The sequence below is a fragment of the Microtus oregoni genome, unplaced genomic scaffold, assembly GCF_018167655.1.
Source record: "Microtus oregoni isolate MIOR12 unplaced genomic scaffold, Mior012 000011F_ref0000422, whole genome shotgun sequence".
NCBI classification, from domain to species: domain Eukaryota; kingdom Metazoa; phylum Chordata; class Mammalia; order Rodentia; family Cricetidae; genus Microtus; species Microtus oregoni.
Window position 1 is genome coordinate 48,067,856 of NW_024543070.1, and position 17,518 is coordinate 48,085,373.

Genomic DNA, 17,518 nt, shown 5'->3' on the forward strand with positions numbered 1-17,518 from the left:
AAACATTCATAATCCATTTTTTTTGGGAATGTGGGCCTAATTTTCTAGGATACTTCCTGTTGACTGGGGGCACTGATAATCTTATGGGGACCCAAAGAAAATTTAGGATTATGTTCAAGTCTTGACTGGAGTAGTCTGTGAGGCTGAATCCTCTCAGCCAGCAGTCTTGAAGCTTGTTCTGGTTGTAGAACTCAGAGGAAGCAGCAACACAGTTGCTCTGAGATGTTGGATCATCTGGGACATCTGTTCCTATTGGAGACTTTTCAAGGGTTCTTCCTTGATCAAACCTGATTTTTCTTTATGCAGAATGAATCCACAACCTCTCATTTCCTGTGAAAACAAAAGCAAAACCTTTTTCCCAAAGTAGCATATCTTTTGACTTATATTTTGAAGTCAAGATATTTTTAAAATATATATGTTGGTTTAACCCAGCAGCATTTATAATCAAATGTCTTTGAGCAGCTGTTGCTCCTTCCTCAGAAGTCAAACAATTCAAAGACAACACAATAACATACAGTATCCAGATTCTCTGTGTGTTTTCCATCTTTATGTGGCTTTTAAAAAAAACTCTATTTCTTTTTCTTTTTTGATTATCTGAAACAGGGTTTCTCTGTGTTTCTCTGACTGTTTTGGGTCTCACTCTGTAGACCAGGCTGGCCTCTAACTCACAGAGATCCACCTGTCTCTGCCTCCCCAGAGCTGGGATTAAAGGTGTGCACCACCATGCCCAGCCTAGCTCTTACACTTTCAATTAAGCCATACTCCTTATTTAAGCTCTGCCCCGTGGTGGTACCCTTATTAGGATGGCATATTCATCTCCTGCTCTCTCTGTCTGGCAGGCAACTCCTGACCTGCCCTTCTTCCCATCATCCTTAGTTTGGTTGCCCCATCTATACTTTCTGTCTGACTACTGGCCAATCAGCACTTTATTAAACCAATTTAAGTGACAAATCTTTACAGTGTACAAGAGGACTATTTCATAGCAAGCCTCCCAAGTAGTAAGAGTATAGGCGTAAACTATGCTCAGATAAGCACAAAATATAACCGATTGAAGTCAGTAGATAAAAAAATTATGAGGTGGAATCGCTGTGAAAGTAACTCACACTTTCATCCTCTGTACTTCTCCATCGTAGGTCAGTAACAAGCCAACATATAACCAAACATCTGCTCAAATTACTCTGAAAATTTAAATAATCCTTAGGTCTCTTGAGTTAGAAGGCCAGGCCCCTTAGTCTCTTCCTTCCATGTTTCTTTCCCTGAGTTGCTGTCTAGCACATGTGAAGCATCTCATCCACGGCCTCCTTCCTGACTCCCGGTATCAGTAGTAGAGGAACACCATGAGCATCGGGCGTCTTGATTCAGTCCTGCAGGGTGGAGGGAAGCTAGTGGGGTTGGGGAGTGCTCTCAACAAGGCTTGAGTCTGTCTGACCTTACAAGGCTTTTCTCAAGCTGTAGGCTCCCATTTTTAACATGCTTACCATTTTTAATTCTGTATATTTGGGTGTGTATGTGCCTGTGAGCACAGGTCCCCCAGAGGTCAGAGACACCTGATCCCCCAGAGCTTGTGGTACAGCGGTGGTGAGCCCCCCAACATGGGTTCTGGGCACTCAGGTCTTCTGCGAGATCAGCACCCACTCTTAACTACCTAGCCGCTGCTCCAGCCCGAGAGTGATTCTGCACTGCAGGCTTACATTCCTACTCCCAACTCAGACACAGCACATCGCAGGTGGCTGTGAGGGCCACAGTCTTGGAAAGGAAGAGAAAACACGGAAAGGAAGAGAAAACACGCGGAAATCTGTAGCACAAAATGAGAAAGCTTCAGTTTCGTTAGCAAACCCTGACCTTATTGCCTTGGAGCCAAACTAGCCTCACTCTTCATCGTATTTTGCTCTTGTAATAGGCGTGTGAATGCTGAGAACCCCTCTAAGACGGTGGGTGTAAACGCAGCAGGGTACATGTGGCATGCATGTGGCTGTGGGATCTGACGAGCATTGGAAGGGATGAGGGAAGCAGAGAGAGCAGAGAGAGAATGCTCATCTGAGTATTAATGAGAGGCGGGGAGTAAAGGTGAGTAAGGTGTTTTAATTTCTCTGTGTGCAGGACCTGCAGTTAAAAACCGGGCAAGGAGAAGGTCTGACCCCAAAGGCTGAGGACCTCGATGGACTTAACTCGAACAGAAGAAAAGGTCCTTTTAGAGGTGTGGACCAAGTCCAGGTTGGTCAGCTCTGTTCAGTATTTCTAATTCTCTTCAATTTGATGAGAGAGAGCCTCAATATAGGTTAAAAAATAGCAGTTTCTGAATAAAATCTTCAAATGTTAGATTTTTTTGTTGCTTGTTTGTAAAATGTTCTGTATTTCTTTCAAAAATGTTACTAAATTATTTCTCATCCAGAAATGTGTTATCTTATTTTGGCAGAAATGATTTTTTTAAATATGGTATGAAATCCATGTTCTAGATTATATTTAGTCCCATTAAAGACAGATGTCTTCTCAGACAGGTATATTTTTAAAATCCAGAGCTCTACTTTCAAACAGAACCAAATTTTGTATATACTACAACATATTATAGTATTTTTGTGTTATACTTTAAAATAAAACCAAAACCTGTAAACTAAATTCAAAGGTCAAAAAAATTAAAAATATTTATATAAGAAAAACAGTGTAGTTAAAATTGTAATCATATTCAGAATATAAATGCATCTATTTAAATTTTGAAAATACTTACATTTTACATATTTTAATAGTAACATTTAGAGCATGGCCCTATTCCCATAGATACCATTTACACCCAGAAATATTTTCAACAGTTGTCTTTTTGTCTATTGGAAACTCCACTCACACTTGAGAGATGCTATAAATATTAACTTAATTGTGGATTCCTAAGGCCTTTTCCTGGAGGCTAAACTGAGGTGTTTGAACAGGTACAGTGTGGTGTGGGTTGACAGTGCTTACAGGATCATACTTCATAGGTCTGTTCTGAGATTTGGCTGCCTTTGCATCTCTTTTGCTTCGGCTACATTGCTCCCTTTTCTCCTGCATTTTTATTACTTTGTGGTCTTTGTGCAGTTGCTTTGTGACAGGGTCTCAGGTAAGCCCAGACTACTCTGAAACTTTCCTATGTAGGTAGATGGCCCTGAACTTCTGATCTTCGTGCTTCTGCTCTGGAGTGCAGGCACGGGACCCTGTGTCTGGTTCTCACTGTCTTAGTATAGATTTCTAGTTCTTTCTATGGGGCCCAGGAGAGACCGGAAAACAGTGCTCTGTTGACATCTCTGTTTATTTGTTGTTTTAGTGATTTAAAGACATTTCAGTGTGCTTGTGATGGCATGTGTTTTAGTCGTGTTTTATGTTTGTCTCTACGTGCTCCTGGTCGTGTCTAACAGAATACTATCACGCTTTGTATGCCCTCCCACCCTTCATTTTGTTTTGTGGCCTTTGAAGTTGACAATCTACAAAGTCAATTTCTTTTCCATGGAGTATTTATTTCATTGGTTGATTGAATAAGGCATTTATATACTTATTTATTTGACCTTGTATCGAATGCCGTCTGCAGACCAGGCAGCATAGGGAACTGGCTGTAGGGAGCTGACCATACCGCCCTTGCAGTCCATCGAGTGGGGGGGGGGGGGAGGTGGCAGGCTGAGAGAGCAACTGCCAGTGGGAGCCTACTCTCTGCAGCAGTGATCTTAACAGACGTGAAGAAAACCGTGATGCTTTTGTCAGGCGAAATAGCTGGAGTGTGCCACTGTGGGCCAATAAATTATAACTCCCTATAAAACAACACAGCAGCATGCTCTCAGAATCACCAGAGCCTTGGGAACAGGAACTGCTCTGATAATTGTAGCGTTCATTTTAAGTTTCAGCCTCTTGAAATGGTATAATTTTTGTGGTGGGGGAGTAACAAACCATAGTGTTTCTTTTAATATAGAAATTGGATGAGCAAAAGAAATGGTTAGATGAAGAAGTAGAGAAAGTTTTGAACCAACGCCAAGAACTAGAGATGCTGGAGGAAGACCTGAAGAAACGTGAAGCCATTGTCTCTAAGAAGGAAGCCCTGCTCCAGGAGAAGAGCCAGCTGGAAAATAAGAAGCTGCGATCTAGTCAGGTATCATGCTTGTTAGTTTTCTCTTCTTCTGGGATATGCTCTCTCTAAAAGGGAAATCTGGATCAGGATAAATGGCTAAGAGACTAAGAGCACTGGCTGCCCCTCCAGGGGTTCGAGGTTTGATCTCAGCACACACATGGAAGCTTACAACCATTTCTATACAACTCCTGTCCCAGGGAATCTCTTCTGGCCTCCTTAGGCACCAGGCATACACATGGAACACAACCATACATTCAGACAAAACACCTTTAAGGCATAAAAAATTAGAAAAATTAAAAGGTAAATCACGAGCTTATTAAGTAATTTGCTTTCCGTGGGCTGGAGAGATGGCTCAGCGGTTAAGAGTACTGCCTGTTCTCCCAAAGGTCCTGAGTTCAATTCCCAGCAACCACATGGTGGCTCACAACCATCTGTAAGGAGGTCTGGTGTCCTCTTCTGACCTGCAGACATACATGCAGACAGAATACTGAGAATACTGTATACATAATAAATAAACAAATCTTTTTTTTTTAAAAAAAAAAGTAATTTGCTTTCCATCCAAGGGTGAGGACCTGAGTTCAGATCCGAGAACCCACATAAAAGTGGGGGATGGAAACTTTCACTTGTAATTTCTGTGGGATTCCTGGGCCTGGCTAGCCAGCCTGGTCAAATCACCAAGCTCCAGGTCCACTGAGAGACCCTGTCTCAAAACATAATGTGAAAAAGCCAGTGAGGAAGACACCTAATGCTGACTTCTGGCCTCGAAACTCATGTTCACATGTGCGCGCACACAGATACACATGCACATAAAGATCAACTATAGTTAAAAGGAAAGGAAAGTTATTCCCAGTTCTGTTGCTTTATCTAGTGACTGTCACTGGAGCATTGAGACTCTTAAGTAACATGTTCAATGTTCTCCAAGTATGACTTATTATCACATGATGGTAAAATATATGGGACATAAAATTGACCTCTTGTGTTTGGTTCTTTACCAGTGTCCTCTGTAGCCTGGTCTGGCCGTGAGCCTCTGCCTCAGGCTGGGGCTAGGATCATAGGACATGCTGTGGTCATGGCCAGCTTACAGTTGACTTTTAAAGTCCAGTTTGTGTGTTCACAGGCATTAATACCTACAGTGCTGTTTAACTGTGGTTTACAGCAGCATCTGAAGTTGGTGGTTTACACACAGGGCAGAATACCAGAAGAACCAATTAAAAGGAATGAAGGAGGATTATTTGGGCACATGATTCTGCTTATTATTATGATATGTTGAACCTTATGATAGTTTATGTGTATGTTAGAAACCATATGGAAGTACATAATACAATATCTTTACAAATTATTTTAAGTAATAATGGACATATCCACAAATCTGACCAGATTCTTATATTTTCTGACCATAATGAAATAAGAATAAAAAGTATGCGGAAACACACCAAATATTAACATCTTAAGAAACCGTAACAGTCTTACCATGTAATGAGCTAAGGAATAAAATAATAAAAAGAAAAATGCCGCCTCTCAAAACCTTTGTTTTTTTTTTAATGAGTCAGTGTTTTGCCTGCATGTATAGTGCACTATATGTGTGCAGTGCCCAAGGAGGCCAGAAGAGGGCGCCGGATTCCCTGGGACTGGTTACATTGTTAACTGTCTTATGAATGCTGGGAACTGAAAGGCCATCCTGCCTGAGCAGCCAGTGCTCTTGACTGAGCCACCTCCCTGGCCCCCATAACTTCATACTTCAAACCTATATATCTTTAAAGAACCTTTAAATTTAAGATTTTAGTTAATGGATCCCTTGAGAAAGTTTATGGAAGAAAATAAAAAATAAAAATAGAACCATTCAGTATCTTATTGATGTTTTTTTTTTTCTGTTTTCTAAGCTATCTGATTTTCTTGTAACTCTCTTTCTACTGGTGGTTGTGTCTTTTAGGACTTAAGCACAGATTGTCTGAAAATATCGGATCGCCTGAGCTCGTTGGAGCAAGAATTGTCGGAGAAAAGTTTGCAACTTGAGAGCTGCACAGCCGAGGAGAAAATAAAGATCTCAGAGCAGGTTCAGGCACTCCAGAAAGAAAAGGATCAGCTCCAGCGACAAAGGGACAGTGTGGATGAGAAGCTTCAGAGTGGCAGAGTGCTGTCCCCCAAAGTAAGTCAGTACTCCTTGGAGCTGGAGCTGTCCTATGACGAGTGATGTGGGTCACGTGACCATAAACCTGATAAACCGTTCTGTGTCAGCTAATGAGTTCATCTGGCGTCTGTGTGGTACTGTAAGCCATGCTTGGGGAGACAGATGTCCTCACAGAATGGCATTCCGCATGGACCCTCCTGGACCGCCAGGCACTAGAGAATCCACGCGTCCCTTGAGTGTGGCACTAGGAAACCAATACTCAACATCCCTTGTGCGTGCCTCCTCAGCTGATTCTCACCTGAAATCACAGATCACAGGAAAGCCTCTCCCATTCGTCTTTCAAGGAGAGCACATAACCTGCTTTTCCTCTCTCACATTTTGAGGGATGCGCCCATGTGCACAAACCATGGTGTGTTGTGGGGTCAGGACAACGTGGAGGAGTCAGCTCTCCCTTCTTACCATGTGGGACTCAAGGGTCAGGCTTGGCCCTCCACTCATCTGTTACCTGGGTAGTTCACTTACATAAAACATGCCTATGACATTGAGAGTTAATTCTTTCTATAGAAACTTGACTGAAAAAAAAGGCTGGTTTTTCAGAGAAAATTCTCCACCATTCAAATGAAAATACAAATTCCAATAAGATACCTTCCAGTTAGAGTTTTCATCTGAGAGGTCATATAGCTCTTCCCATCTGGTTTTGGTTTTGGATTTTTGAGACAGGGTTTCTTTGTGCTGCCCTGGTTATCCTGGAATTAGCCTTGAACTCGAGATCCACCTGCCTCTGCCCGCCAACTGCTAGGATTAAAAGCATGCACCATCACCACCCTTGCTGTTTTCTTTTTTATGTAAGAATTGATTCATTCATTGGCTGTCAATGAATGAATTGACTTGGTCCTTTAGAACATGTTTTATTTCAGTGGGAAATGATCCTAATGTCCTGAAACTTCTCTCCGAATATTTATCGTTATGGCCCATCATTGCCAAAGCAAGGGCAGCTGCCGAAAGAAGGTGAACTTCAGGAGCCTTGTGCCTTATGTGTTAGCCAGGGCAAGAGGGGGCATTAGAGGAGCTCCTGATGAAACAGCTGGAAGGGTACCATGTAAGTCTCCTGTAAATCCAGTGTTGAATGAACTGATGAAGGGAATTCAGGCTACCTTAGACAGCAGTCTGTCAGCTGAAGGGACACATCTGTTCACTATTTTATGACTTAGAGCCCCTAGAGCTCCGAACTTTCAGATAAGCACCTAAACACAGCAAGCTTTAAGGAATTCTGTCTGCCCAGGACCGCTACTAGGAAAACATTTAGAGGAAAACAAAGCAAGCCAACTGCTAGGTTGTGTTTCTCCTGAGAATCCATATTCTCATGGGGAAGATGGACATATTAGAAACTGAATCCCTAAAGAACATTAAACAGATGATTATGGGTGCTGTAGTAAAGCTATAGTTACATTATCTACACACAGTAGTGCAGGGGTCATCTGGGAAAGCTGTCTTAGTGCTGCCATGGTTGATTGCAACTCTAAGTTGGATTTTGAAAAACATGGTGAATGTTTTGATAGGGCCATTACGAGGTAGAGCAGCCGGAAGTGAGAAACCTGTTTGCAGAGGGCAGAGCCCCTTGCTAGTAGACAGTGAAACCGTGGTAGTTAGTACGTACCCACATCCTAGCATTTGGGAGGCCGGGTGCAAGTCAAGGCCAGCGACCTGTGAGGTCGCTCTCACAGGAAATAGCTTCTGTTCCCTGTGGAATTCTGTGGCAGAACATTGGCAACACTCCCTGAACAATACCATCCCAGGTGGAACCCAGCAGGGTTCCGCTGAGCCTTGCAAGCTTCTCTGGCTTTCTTTGGCGTAGTGCGGTAGTGCCTCTGCTCTCTCTGCTGTGTTCTAAAGCCAAGGTCAACACTCTCAATAGGTCGCCAGTGGCGCATTATCAGAAGGAGATTCTAAAGTGACCAGGACGTGAAAAGGTATGGGATAGCTTGCAATTTTGATGTTTTTAAATTGCCTCAAATTATTTTCTCTTTTTACAGTCATTATTTTTCTAATTATATTGTTTACAATAAATGATAGACATTAGATCATTTTAGTAGCAGATTGCCCAACAATTCATTGGAAACAAAACACTTCCATTTTTTGATGAAATACAAAAATTAAAATTTACATATTTGAGACTGGGTGGTGGTGGCACACACCTTTATTCCCAGTACTCAGGAGGCAGAGGCAGGCAGATCTCTGTGAGTTCAAGGCCAGCCTGGTCTACAGAGTGAGTTCCAGGACAGCCAGGGCTTCACAGAGAAACCCTGTCTCAAAAAAACAAAACAAAAAAATAAAAAAAAAAAAGGAGGAGGAGGTCAAAGTCTCTTAGGGCTGGAGAGATGGCTCAGTGGTTAAGAGCACTGGCTGCTCGTCCAGAGGACTGGAGTTCCCAGCACCCGTTTCAGGTGGCTTGCTGTCACTTGTAACTCCAGCTCCAGGGGAACTCATGGAACCATCTGTCCTATGGGAGTACCTGCACACATGTGGCACACACACGCACAGACATGTACATACATATAAATGAAAATGAAAACACGAAGTCCAAAGTCCCTTAACTCTGGGCTGCTGCGGAATAAAATTACACACTTTCCTTCTACATCGTTCTCTAAACTGTGGTCAGGTCCATCACAGCAGCTTTCCTCTGCTGCCAGTCTCTGTGCTGGCTTCCTTTCTGCCGCTAGTAAAGCCAAGCAGCTCCGGGAAGGAAAGGTTATTCAGCTCACAGGTCACAGCCCTTCACTCAGGGAAGTCAGGACAAGAGCATGAGAAAGAACTTGAAACAGAGAGATGCAGGAGCACTGCTTGCTGGCATGTGTGCAGGCTGGTCCTCTGCTCGCTTTGTAGATAGCCCAGACATGTCAGCAGTCAAGACAGTCCCACACAGGTCTATCCCCAGGTCGGCCTTGTCTCAGAAACCCCTGCTTAAGATGACCCTCTCAAGTGACTCGCGGTGTCAGGCTGACAGATCTAACTGGGAACATGAGAACTAGATCTGTTTCGGGTGCCAGCTATCCTCTCACCATCCTCCCCACTTATAGTTTTGCTGACCGTTGTTCTACTCCCCACTTGTAGGTTGTCAGGTTTTTTTAATCTTGCTCAAGTGTGTTGAAAATGCTTCGTCTTCATTTTTCTGTACGAGGCTTATTTTATTAACGCTTTGTATAGCTACCATGTTGCTGGAGATGACAAGATGAATGCGGACGTTTGCTAATAATTCAGAGCTGTTCTCTAGTAAGTGGTGTACAGGAAGAAAATATAGTAACCTTTATGTCTATTCTGCCTTTTAAATTTCAGTTCCTTCTTTATTATCTAAACATTCTTTCATCCCAAATGCACATATAACACAATACTCGCATGAAAACGTTTGTTAGTCTTTTGTTTTACTTCTTGATTGAGAGTATTTAATTTAAAGACTACTTCTTTAGGCCCTTGTTCTCGGGGAAGCTATTAGAAAAGTAGGTCCTTAGGACTCACCCTACCTGCTCTCTCAGAATCTTTATCAACATCTTCAGTTCAGATGAGAATTTAAAAGTGTGTGCTGTGACGGTGTACCGCGGCCACTTACCTTGAGTTAGAGGGACCCACAACTGTGGCTGGTAGTCATTGTATTTTCACCTCTTCACTCTTTAAAGTTTCATGTGGGGTGTGTGTGTGCACGTGAACGTATCCACTTACACGTGTATGCGCGTACATGCATGTATGCCATTCCGCATGTACGGAGGTCAGTGGACAGCTGGGGAGTTGGTTCTTTACTTTTGTCATGTGGATACCAGAGAACAAGCTTGAGTCAGGCTTGGCAGCAAAAGCCTTTACCCACTGAGCCATGTCATTGGCCTGTGGGCAGTAGGTATTTAGAGTGGTGGTCTCAGGATTCCATAGTTATAATACCTCATGTTTTCTTAGCCATTCCTTAACTTATATCCAAAACTATGAAAACTAAAATTATGCTAAATAGTTCTCAGCACACCTTTGATATTTGTGATAAAATATGAGTATCAATTAAAAAGTCAGACTGTTATCTTTAGATAACTCACTTCTATTTCTAGGTTCCTTTTCTTCATTCACCTGAGAACCTCTCAGGAGTATTTAAGGTGGTTTTCTTTCTTCTGAAAAATGTGATTGTTGGGGCTGAAAAGATGGCTTCAGTGACTAGAACCTGGGTTCAGTTCCCAGCACCCACATGGGACAGCTTGCAGCCGCCTGTAACTCCAGCTCCAGTCCAGCCAGTATCCTCCAGTATCTTCGTCTGGATTCTGCAGGGCACCTGCACTCACGTGCACAGACAGTACACAGATATACCTAATTTCAATGTTGTAAAAATTAATCTCTCAAAATATCATTTTGTTTATTTTGGAACAATTATTATATAATCAAAGGATGGTTAGCCTAGAGAAATGGCAATTGAATGTTTTTCCCCAAATTGTTCTCCCAGAAGATTTAATAAGATGGCCTTTTAAGGATACGCTCGGTGTTGCGCCCCACAAACCGTACTCCTTAAGAATCGGCTACCTCTGCTTTGTTGTCGATCTTCTCCGCCAATCATGCTGGAACATCTGAGTTCGCTGCCCACCCAGATGGATTACAAGGGGCAGAAGCTAGCTGAACAGATGTTTCAGGGGATTATTCTTTTTTCTGCAATAGTTGGGTTTATCTACGGGTACGTGGCTGAACAGTTTGGGTGGACCGTCTACATAGTTATGGCCGGATTTGCTTTCTCGTGTTTGCTGACACTTCCTCCGTGGCCAATCTATCGCTGGCATCCCCTGAAGTGGTTACCTGTTCAAGACTTAGGCACCGAAGACAAGAAATCAGGGGACAGAAAAGTTAAGAGACATGCTAAAAATAATTGATGTGAGCTTTCACGACTCAGCGCCAGCTTTCGTTTCCTGTAAAATGAGCTGAATGGCTTTCATAACCAAAACGTGAGCTGTGTAGAGATCCAGCTGTGCTTGTTTCTTTCTCATCCAGCTGGTTTTAAATTACAGCTATTTTATTCCATCTCTTCATAATCTTGCCATGGAGATTAAAAAAAAAAAAGAAAAGATGGCCTTTTAAAGTGAGTGCTCGACTTCCTGCTAGATGAGGTCGCTATCTGATTCTCGAGTCACTGAAAAGCCCTCAGAAGAGGTGGAAAAAATAATCAGACATACGAAAATTTTAAATTTTCATTAAGTTCAACAAACAGTTTACACCATGTGATAAATACCGTGCTGAGCAGATGTGCGTGTGGACAAAGCCGTCTTCCTGGAGAAGCTTGCTCTGGGGACCTCAGTGCAGACACAGGACACAGAGACAGCCACCTCTCTGTCACCAGGGATCCAAGTTCCCCTCCTTCCTTCCGGATAGCCTTAATCTGGACAACTCAAAGGCCGGTTTTCTGTTCTGACACACGCTGTGTATTATTATCTGATGCTATGTTGCCACCATTTAAAATAACATTGCATAAGAGGTTTTTTTTTTTTTCTCAGAAGGGGGTTAAAACAGATCTTGAACTCATGATTCCCCTGCTTCAACCTTCCAAGTGCTGGAGTTTTAGGCAAATGCTTCTACAGTTGGTTCATTTCATAGGAGTCCTGGGAGGTGTCCCAGTCCAGAGTCCTGACTACTCTGTCACCTCTGCTCCTTTTCTTCCAGACTCTGCTGGTCGCTAGTTCTCAGCCGCTGGCTCCCAGTGCAGTGTCCCCTCCTCCTGACCTAGCACTGTCTGCTCTGCCAGGTCTTTGGAGGTACAACACTACCCCCATCATCAGTGGGGATTCTACCTTTAAATGCACTTGAGGACTATAGGGAGATGTCAGTATTGCAGATTCTGTGAGCTGAGATCATGTTCAGGTGTATCCTCTGGATTAGGTAGTCAATGTTTGCTGCGTAGCCTTGGAACATCATGGAACACACTTAGCTTTTGTTTCTTCCATTTTGTTATGTAATGTTTGTGGTGGAGATTTGACATCTCTGTTATACACTGACAAGTGACCCATCCTACGGTGAGAGTCGGAATAGTTCCTTAGATGGAGAGACTATCACATGGTAAGACCCGAGGTAAGCATACGACAGAGTTCAGGCTATAACTGTTTTTAAGATAAATGCTCTCTGTGGTCCCTAGGAAGAACATCTTCTTTTCCAACTTGAAGAAGGAATAGAAGCTTTGGAAGCCGCAATTGAATTCAAGAACGAAAGCATCCAGAGTCGCCAGAACTCGCTTCGAGCATCATTCCAGACGCTCTCTCAGAGCGAGGCAGATGTCGTGGGGAAACTAGTTTGCCTGAACCTTACCGAGATCAGAGCTATTCTTTTCAAATATTTTAAAAAGGTATGTGTCCAAGGAACAATACTTTTCTTACAAAAGAGGGCCAGAGACCCTTATTTATTCTGAACTAAAAGTGCCTGGCTGGAAGAGCTGGCGGTTGACTAGCCTTAAGCACCGTTGTTCTTTATGGTGCTGAGCATGTTCAGAACCGCTGTGAATTATCCAGATACACCTAACTTTGTGAGGTGGTTAAAACTGAAGTCCCCTTGATAGGAGGTCTTTCTTAGACAAATTAATTTATATACTTCTTTATTTCTTGCTTCTAAACATAAATGCTATTCATGAGAAGTCTAGGGTCCTGCAGCTTGTCTCTCCTCCATCGCTGTGAATAGGAACCTGGTGTGTTTCCGACCATGATGTCTGAGTTGACTGGAGACGAAGTGGTGCTCTGGTGGCCATGACAGTAGCAGGTTTTATTAATCTGGATTGCTTCATCAGGTTATCTTACAGAGCTGGCAGTTTTCTGATACTGGGATACTTTGTATCACTGAGAACTATATTCTTATTTTCTCTATTATTTTTTCATTTAAAATATGTACCATTTTCCCTAAAAATATATTGAATTAGTGAGAATATCCAACAGTTGATACAAAGTAAGACAAATACTTTTTCAAGGTGTAGTTGTGTAAAATAGAAAGTGAATGCAAAACTCAGCATAGTGGTGCACACCTTTAATTCCAGCACTCGGGAGGCAGAGACAGGTGGATCTGTGAGTTCGAGGCCAGTCTGATCTACAGAGCAAGTCCAGGGCAGCCAGGGATACACAGTGAGACCGTCTTGAAACAGATGAGTGAAAATATTAGTCAGTCTCCTGTTTGAGAGTCCTGTCAGGATCTACTGCACAGACACTGTCCGCGGTGCTCTGTTTCCTATGGCACAGCAGACTACAGCAAACACATGCATGGCCTGAAGGGGAACCGCTGTGCTTCAGGGACAGAGTGGACGCTGCAAGAATAAACGCATCCCCAATATCCATACGGACTAGAGGAACAGAGTTACAGAATTATAGCCAGGCATGCTGGCACGTGACTATATATTCCTAGCACTTAAGAGACAAGTTCAAGGCCAGCGAGGACTATATAGCAAAAACCATGTCTCTAAAATAAAAAGCAAGCAAGAAAGAGAATTATAAAATTTGAACTCAGAGATCTTATCTAATAAGTTTTATTAGTACAATATTATGTTGAAAATGAAAATATTACCAGTTCAGAATTCCAACAAATTCAAAAGGTTATTAGGCTATTTTCTAGTTATGTTTTAAAACATTTGCCATGTATCCTACACCTTTAAAAGGCATTTAAGATAAGCTCTAACTTCATGTAGTCCAAGAAAACTAGACTAATCTATTGTGTCAGACAACGTAAGATACCTTCTTAAGGCCGGGCGGTGGTGGCGCACGCCTTTAATCCCAGCACTTGGGAGGCAGAGGAAGGCGGATCTCTGTGAGTTCGAGACCAGCCTGGTCTACAAGAGCTAGTTCCAGGACAGGCTTCAAAACCACAGAGAAACCCTGTCTCAAAAAAACCAAAAAAAAAAAAAAAAAGATACCTTCTTAAAAGGTCAAAAACCGTCTTTGATAGGTGATTAATTTGCGAGAAGCTGAACGCAAACAGCAGTTGCAGAATAAGGAGATGAAGATGAAAGTTCTGGAGCAGGACACTCTGATCCACGAGTTAGAGTCTGCCCTGGAGCACCTGCAGCTGCAGTGTGACCGGAGACTGACCCTCCAGCAGAAGGAGCACGAGCAAAAGATGCAGTTGTTGTTAAATCACTTCAAAGGCAAGTCTTTGGGGGTCGGCTGGGTTAGGGGTGTGCTGAGGAAGGGAGCCAGGCCCCATGTCATCTCCTTTACATGCGTGGCTACCGTGTTTTTTGTCATTTGGTATAAGATGACCCATGCTCGAAGTGTCGCCCCCTTTGCCTGCTCCCAGCACTAAAGAAGGCCTATAATCCTGGTGGGTGGTTGTTGGTCTGACCTTTCCATGTGCAGACGAAGTGATAGATTCTGTTGTAACTCCCGACTTTATTTCTTGTTACAACTTTAGTTGATTATAAAATTTTATGCATTAAGGTTAGATCATAGATCAAAATTGATGGGTACATATCATAATACTAGTGGCCAGCAGCGGTCCAACAGCAGATTCTGGTGCAGGAGAGCTATCACAGTAGTCTGGCCTCACGTTACCTGAGGAGGACTGGTGTCCAAGCAGGCGCTGTGGCAGCACAGACCTTGCTAGCTGAGCCTGCTTCCGCTCTAATTCAGGCTGCTCAGCCCTGACATTCATGATCACAGAGCTGTGATTGGTTGAAGGGATTTGAAAGAAGGAGAAAATTGGAAAACATAAATCTGGGTCTTGAGGAAACGACAGCAGGTTAACTCTACAGTGTTCGTGTCTCTGCACAGTGAACAGGACTTCCCTGGGCCAGTCCCACAACCACTGCACTCAGACACACCCCTCCTCTCTGTAGTCATGTCTAAGAGTGAGAGCGGAATAGAACGCTGTTGTTTTGAGATGACTGGGGTCACACAGCAGTAATTCATAGCTCACTTGGAAGAGTGCTTACAGATCATGCGTGAAGCCTGGGTCCATTACTAGCACCTCTTATTCTCATGATTTTCATGATGCTGTGTCTCAAGAAATCAATAAAAATCAAATTGTTTCTATAGTTATGCATACAGATTATACACAATAGCTATAGTTATAATTATTAGCAATTTGAGAATTTCCTAATTTCAGCTTATTCATATGGGAAATTAAGCTGATAAGGTATATGGCTTTTGGTTGGTTGGCGTTTTTGGTTTTGGTGCTCAAGACTAGACCCTGGGACCTTGCATGTCAGGTTTAAAGCTAGATGATGGGCTAAATAAGATAGAAGAATAGCAAAAGAAGATGGAAACCAATTTTTTATATGTACTGTACAAAGGAGGGTGTAAGTCTGGAAGTGTTTTCTGAAGGTCAGAAAACTAGATTTTATCATTGTAGAACAATGGTACACAGCTCGCCCCCCCCCATTCTGTAGTGTTTTTTTCTTTGTTATTTAACCTTTCTAGACTCATTACTAACAGCTTTTCTGTTTGTGGGTTTTCACTGTGTATTTCTTCGGCCTATAACCCAGGCGTATAACTTTCCATAGAGCCACAGTCTGACGTAAGCCCCAGGCCATATGGGTAGAGGTATGCACGCTTGAGCTGTTTTCTGGAGGATGCCCGTTTCTGCTCTTGATAAGTCGTCTCAGTAGCCAAGGCAAAGGCGCCAAGGCGGGGCAGGAAGTGGCTGGCAGAGAGTAGGTAGAGAAGGGAACGAAGGGATCGATCCTTTGAAGAAAGTTGTATAGCAAGAAGAATCCTTACTATGGCTGCGGAAATCCCTTCAGGCAACAGATCCATATAAATGCTTCTGGCCCTTTAATGTGAGTCTGGAGCTATCTGAGCTATAGTTTTGAGTCATTTGTGTAAGCCAAGGTTAAATGTCAATTTTTGCTTTGTATAGAGCAAGATGGAGAAGGCATTATAGAAACCTTTAGAAAATATGAAGATAGAATCCAGCAGCTGGAAAAAGATCTTTACTTCTATAAGAAAACCAGCAGAGATCTTAAGAAGAAACTGAAGGAGACTACCGGAGGAACGTCCCCATGGCGGCTCTCACTAGCAGAGCGTAAGGCTTCAGGTGTTACCTGCCGTGCTAACCCTGCCTCCCCTCCCAGACCTCTGCTGGGGTCACTTCCCAAGTGACAAGTTGTTTAGGGGAGGTACTTAATTTACCTCTGTAGACAAACTGTTTACAGAAGTGCTGGGGAATTGAACGTGTGTGTGTGTGTGTGTGTGTGTGTGTGTGTGCGTGTGTAGAGTCATAATGTTTTCTTTTCCTTTTTTGTTTTGCTTTGGTTTGGTTTGGTTTTTGAGATAGGGTTTCTCAGTGTAGTCCTAGCTGTCCTGGAACTAGCTCTAGTAGACCAGGCTGGCCTCGAACTCACAGAGATCCTCCTGCCTCTGCTTCCCAAGTGCTGTGAGTAAAGTGCACCACCACCGTCCCCAGTGATTGTTTTTTTTTAATTATGGGCATGTCTTTATTAATTATGGAAAATATTCAAGTCAAATTTGAAAATGAAAATATAATATGCCCAAAGCATGGTTTAAAAAATATATTAACTCCAAATAAAGGTTGTTTCAAATAATATGTTATGGTAGTTTAAATACTGCACTTAATTCTTCCTTGTGCAGTGAATTAATGAACTGAACCCCTTGCCTCTTGTCTAGGAGTGTTGCACACACACTCACACGTGCTCTTGTCTAGGAGTGTTGCACACTCACACGTGCTCTTGTCTAGGAGTGTTGCACCGCACACATACTCGGCAAGTGTATCTTGAGACTTAGGCTCAACTCAAACTTGTGAATCTGCCCTGGAGTTTATCAACATGACAGTAGCTACAGAATTGTTCATTTCACTTCAGTCACTAGTCAGGGTTGTAGCTACAGGTTTGTTAATGTTCTCATTCATTGTTGAGGGATGTAGTTGACTTTCAAACATTAAAAATGTGTAAAGTTTAAATAGATAAGCTGTGTTAAAATTACAAACCGTAGGATGATTGCTTTTATTAATTGCCTGCTATGGGGCAATTGCTTTTGCTGTCCTTGGCTCTTTGCCCTTAGGGCAGCCCTAGCATCTGTTACCTTCCTGTGTTATAGAAAAGCAGCCTCTGGTTGCCACCAGCCACTGTAGACAGGAGATGCAGTGGTCAGGAGGACTGGGTGCTCTTGCCATGGACCTGGGACCCACAAGGTGGCTAATGGACACCTGTAACTCCAGTTCTAGAGGCTCTGAAATTCTCTGGCCTCACATAGACGTACACGAAAACACATAATAAAAATAAATAAATCTTTTAAAACAAGATTTTTAACAATATTGTCCAAATGAAAGTAAAACCATGTGTTCCTAAGGTCAGTCCTAAGGCATGCCCT

General features: G+C 42.8%; 2 protein-coding genes across 2 annotated transcripts in view; both read left to right on the top strand.

Moving 5' to 3' along the window:
* The window catches only part of LOC121453347 (kinesin-like protein KIF27), a 64,447-nt gene that overhangs the window by 44,645 nt on the left and 2,284 nt on the right, over positions 1-17,518 (top strand). Inside the window, exons 11-16 of the mRNA XM_041660063.1 lie at positions 2,101-2,214; positions 3,929-4,105; positions 6,015-6,230; positions 12,355-12,561; positions 14,139-14,337; positions 16,050-16,214. Of these exons, the coding sequence (XP_041515997.1) occupies positions 2,101-2,214; positions 3,929-4,105; positions 6,015-6,230; positions 12,355-12,561; positions 14,139-14,337; positions 16,050-16,214 (1,078 nt within the window). The remainder of the gene's footprint in view (positions 1-2,100; positions 2,215-3,928; positions 4,106-6,014; positions 6,231-12,354; positions 12,562-14,138; positions 14,338-16,049; positions 16,215-17,518) is intronic.
* Positions 10,724-11,247, top strand: LOC121453346 (signal peptidase complex subunit 1). The gene has a single exon (XM_041660062.1). The coding sequence runs from the start codon at positions 10,793-10,795 to the stop codon at positions 11,099-11,101; it is 309 nt and encodes a 102-aa protein (XP_041515996.1). The 5' UTR covers positions 10,724-10,792; the 3' UTR covers positions 11,102-11,247.

Bases quoted from the DNA above. Each gene is read 5' to 3' on its own strand.
- LOC121453346 (XM_041660062.1), top strand. From the start codon at position 10,793: ATGCTGGAACATCTGAGTTCGCTGCCCACCCAGATGGATTACAAGGGG.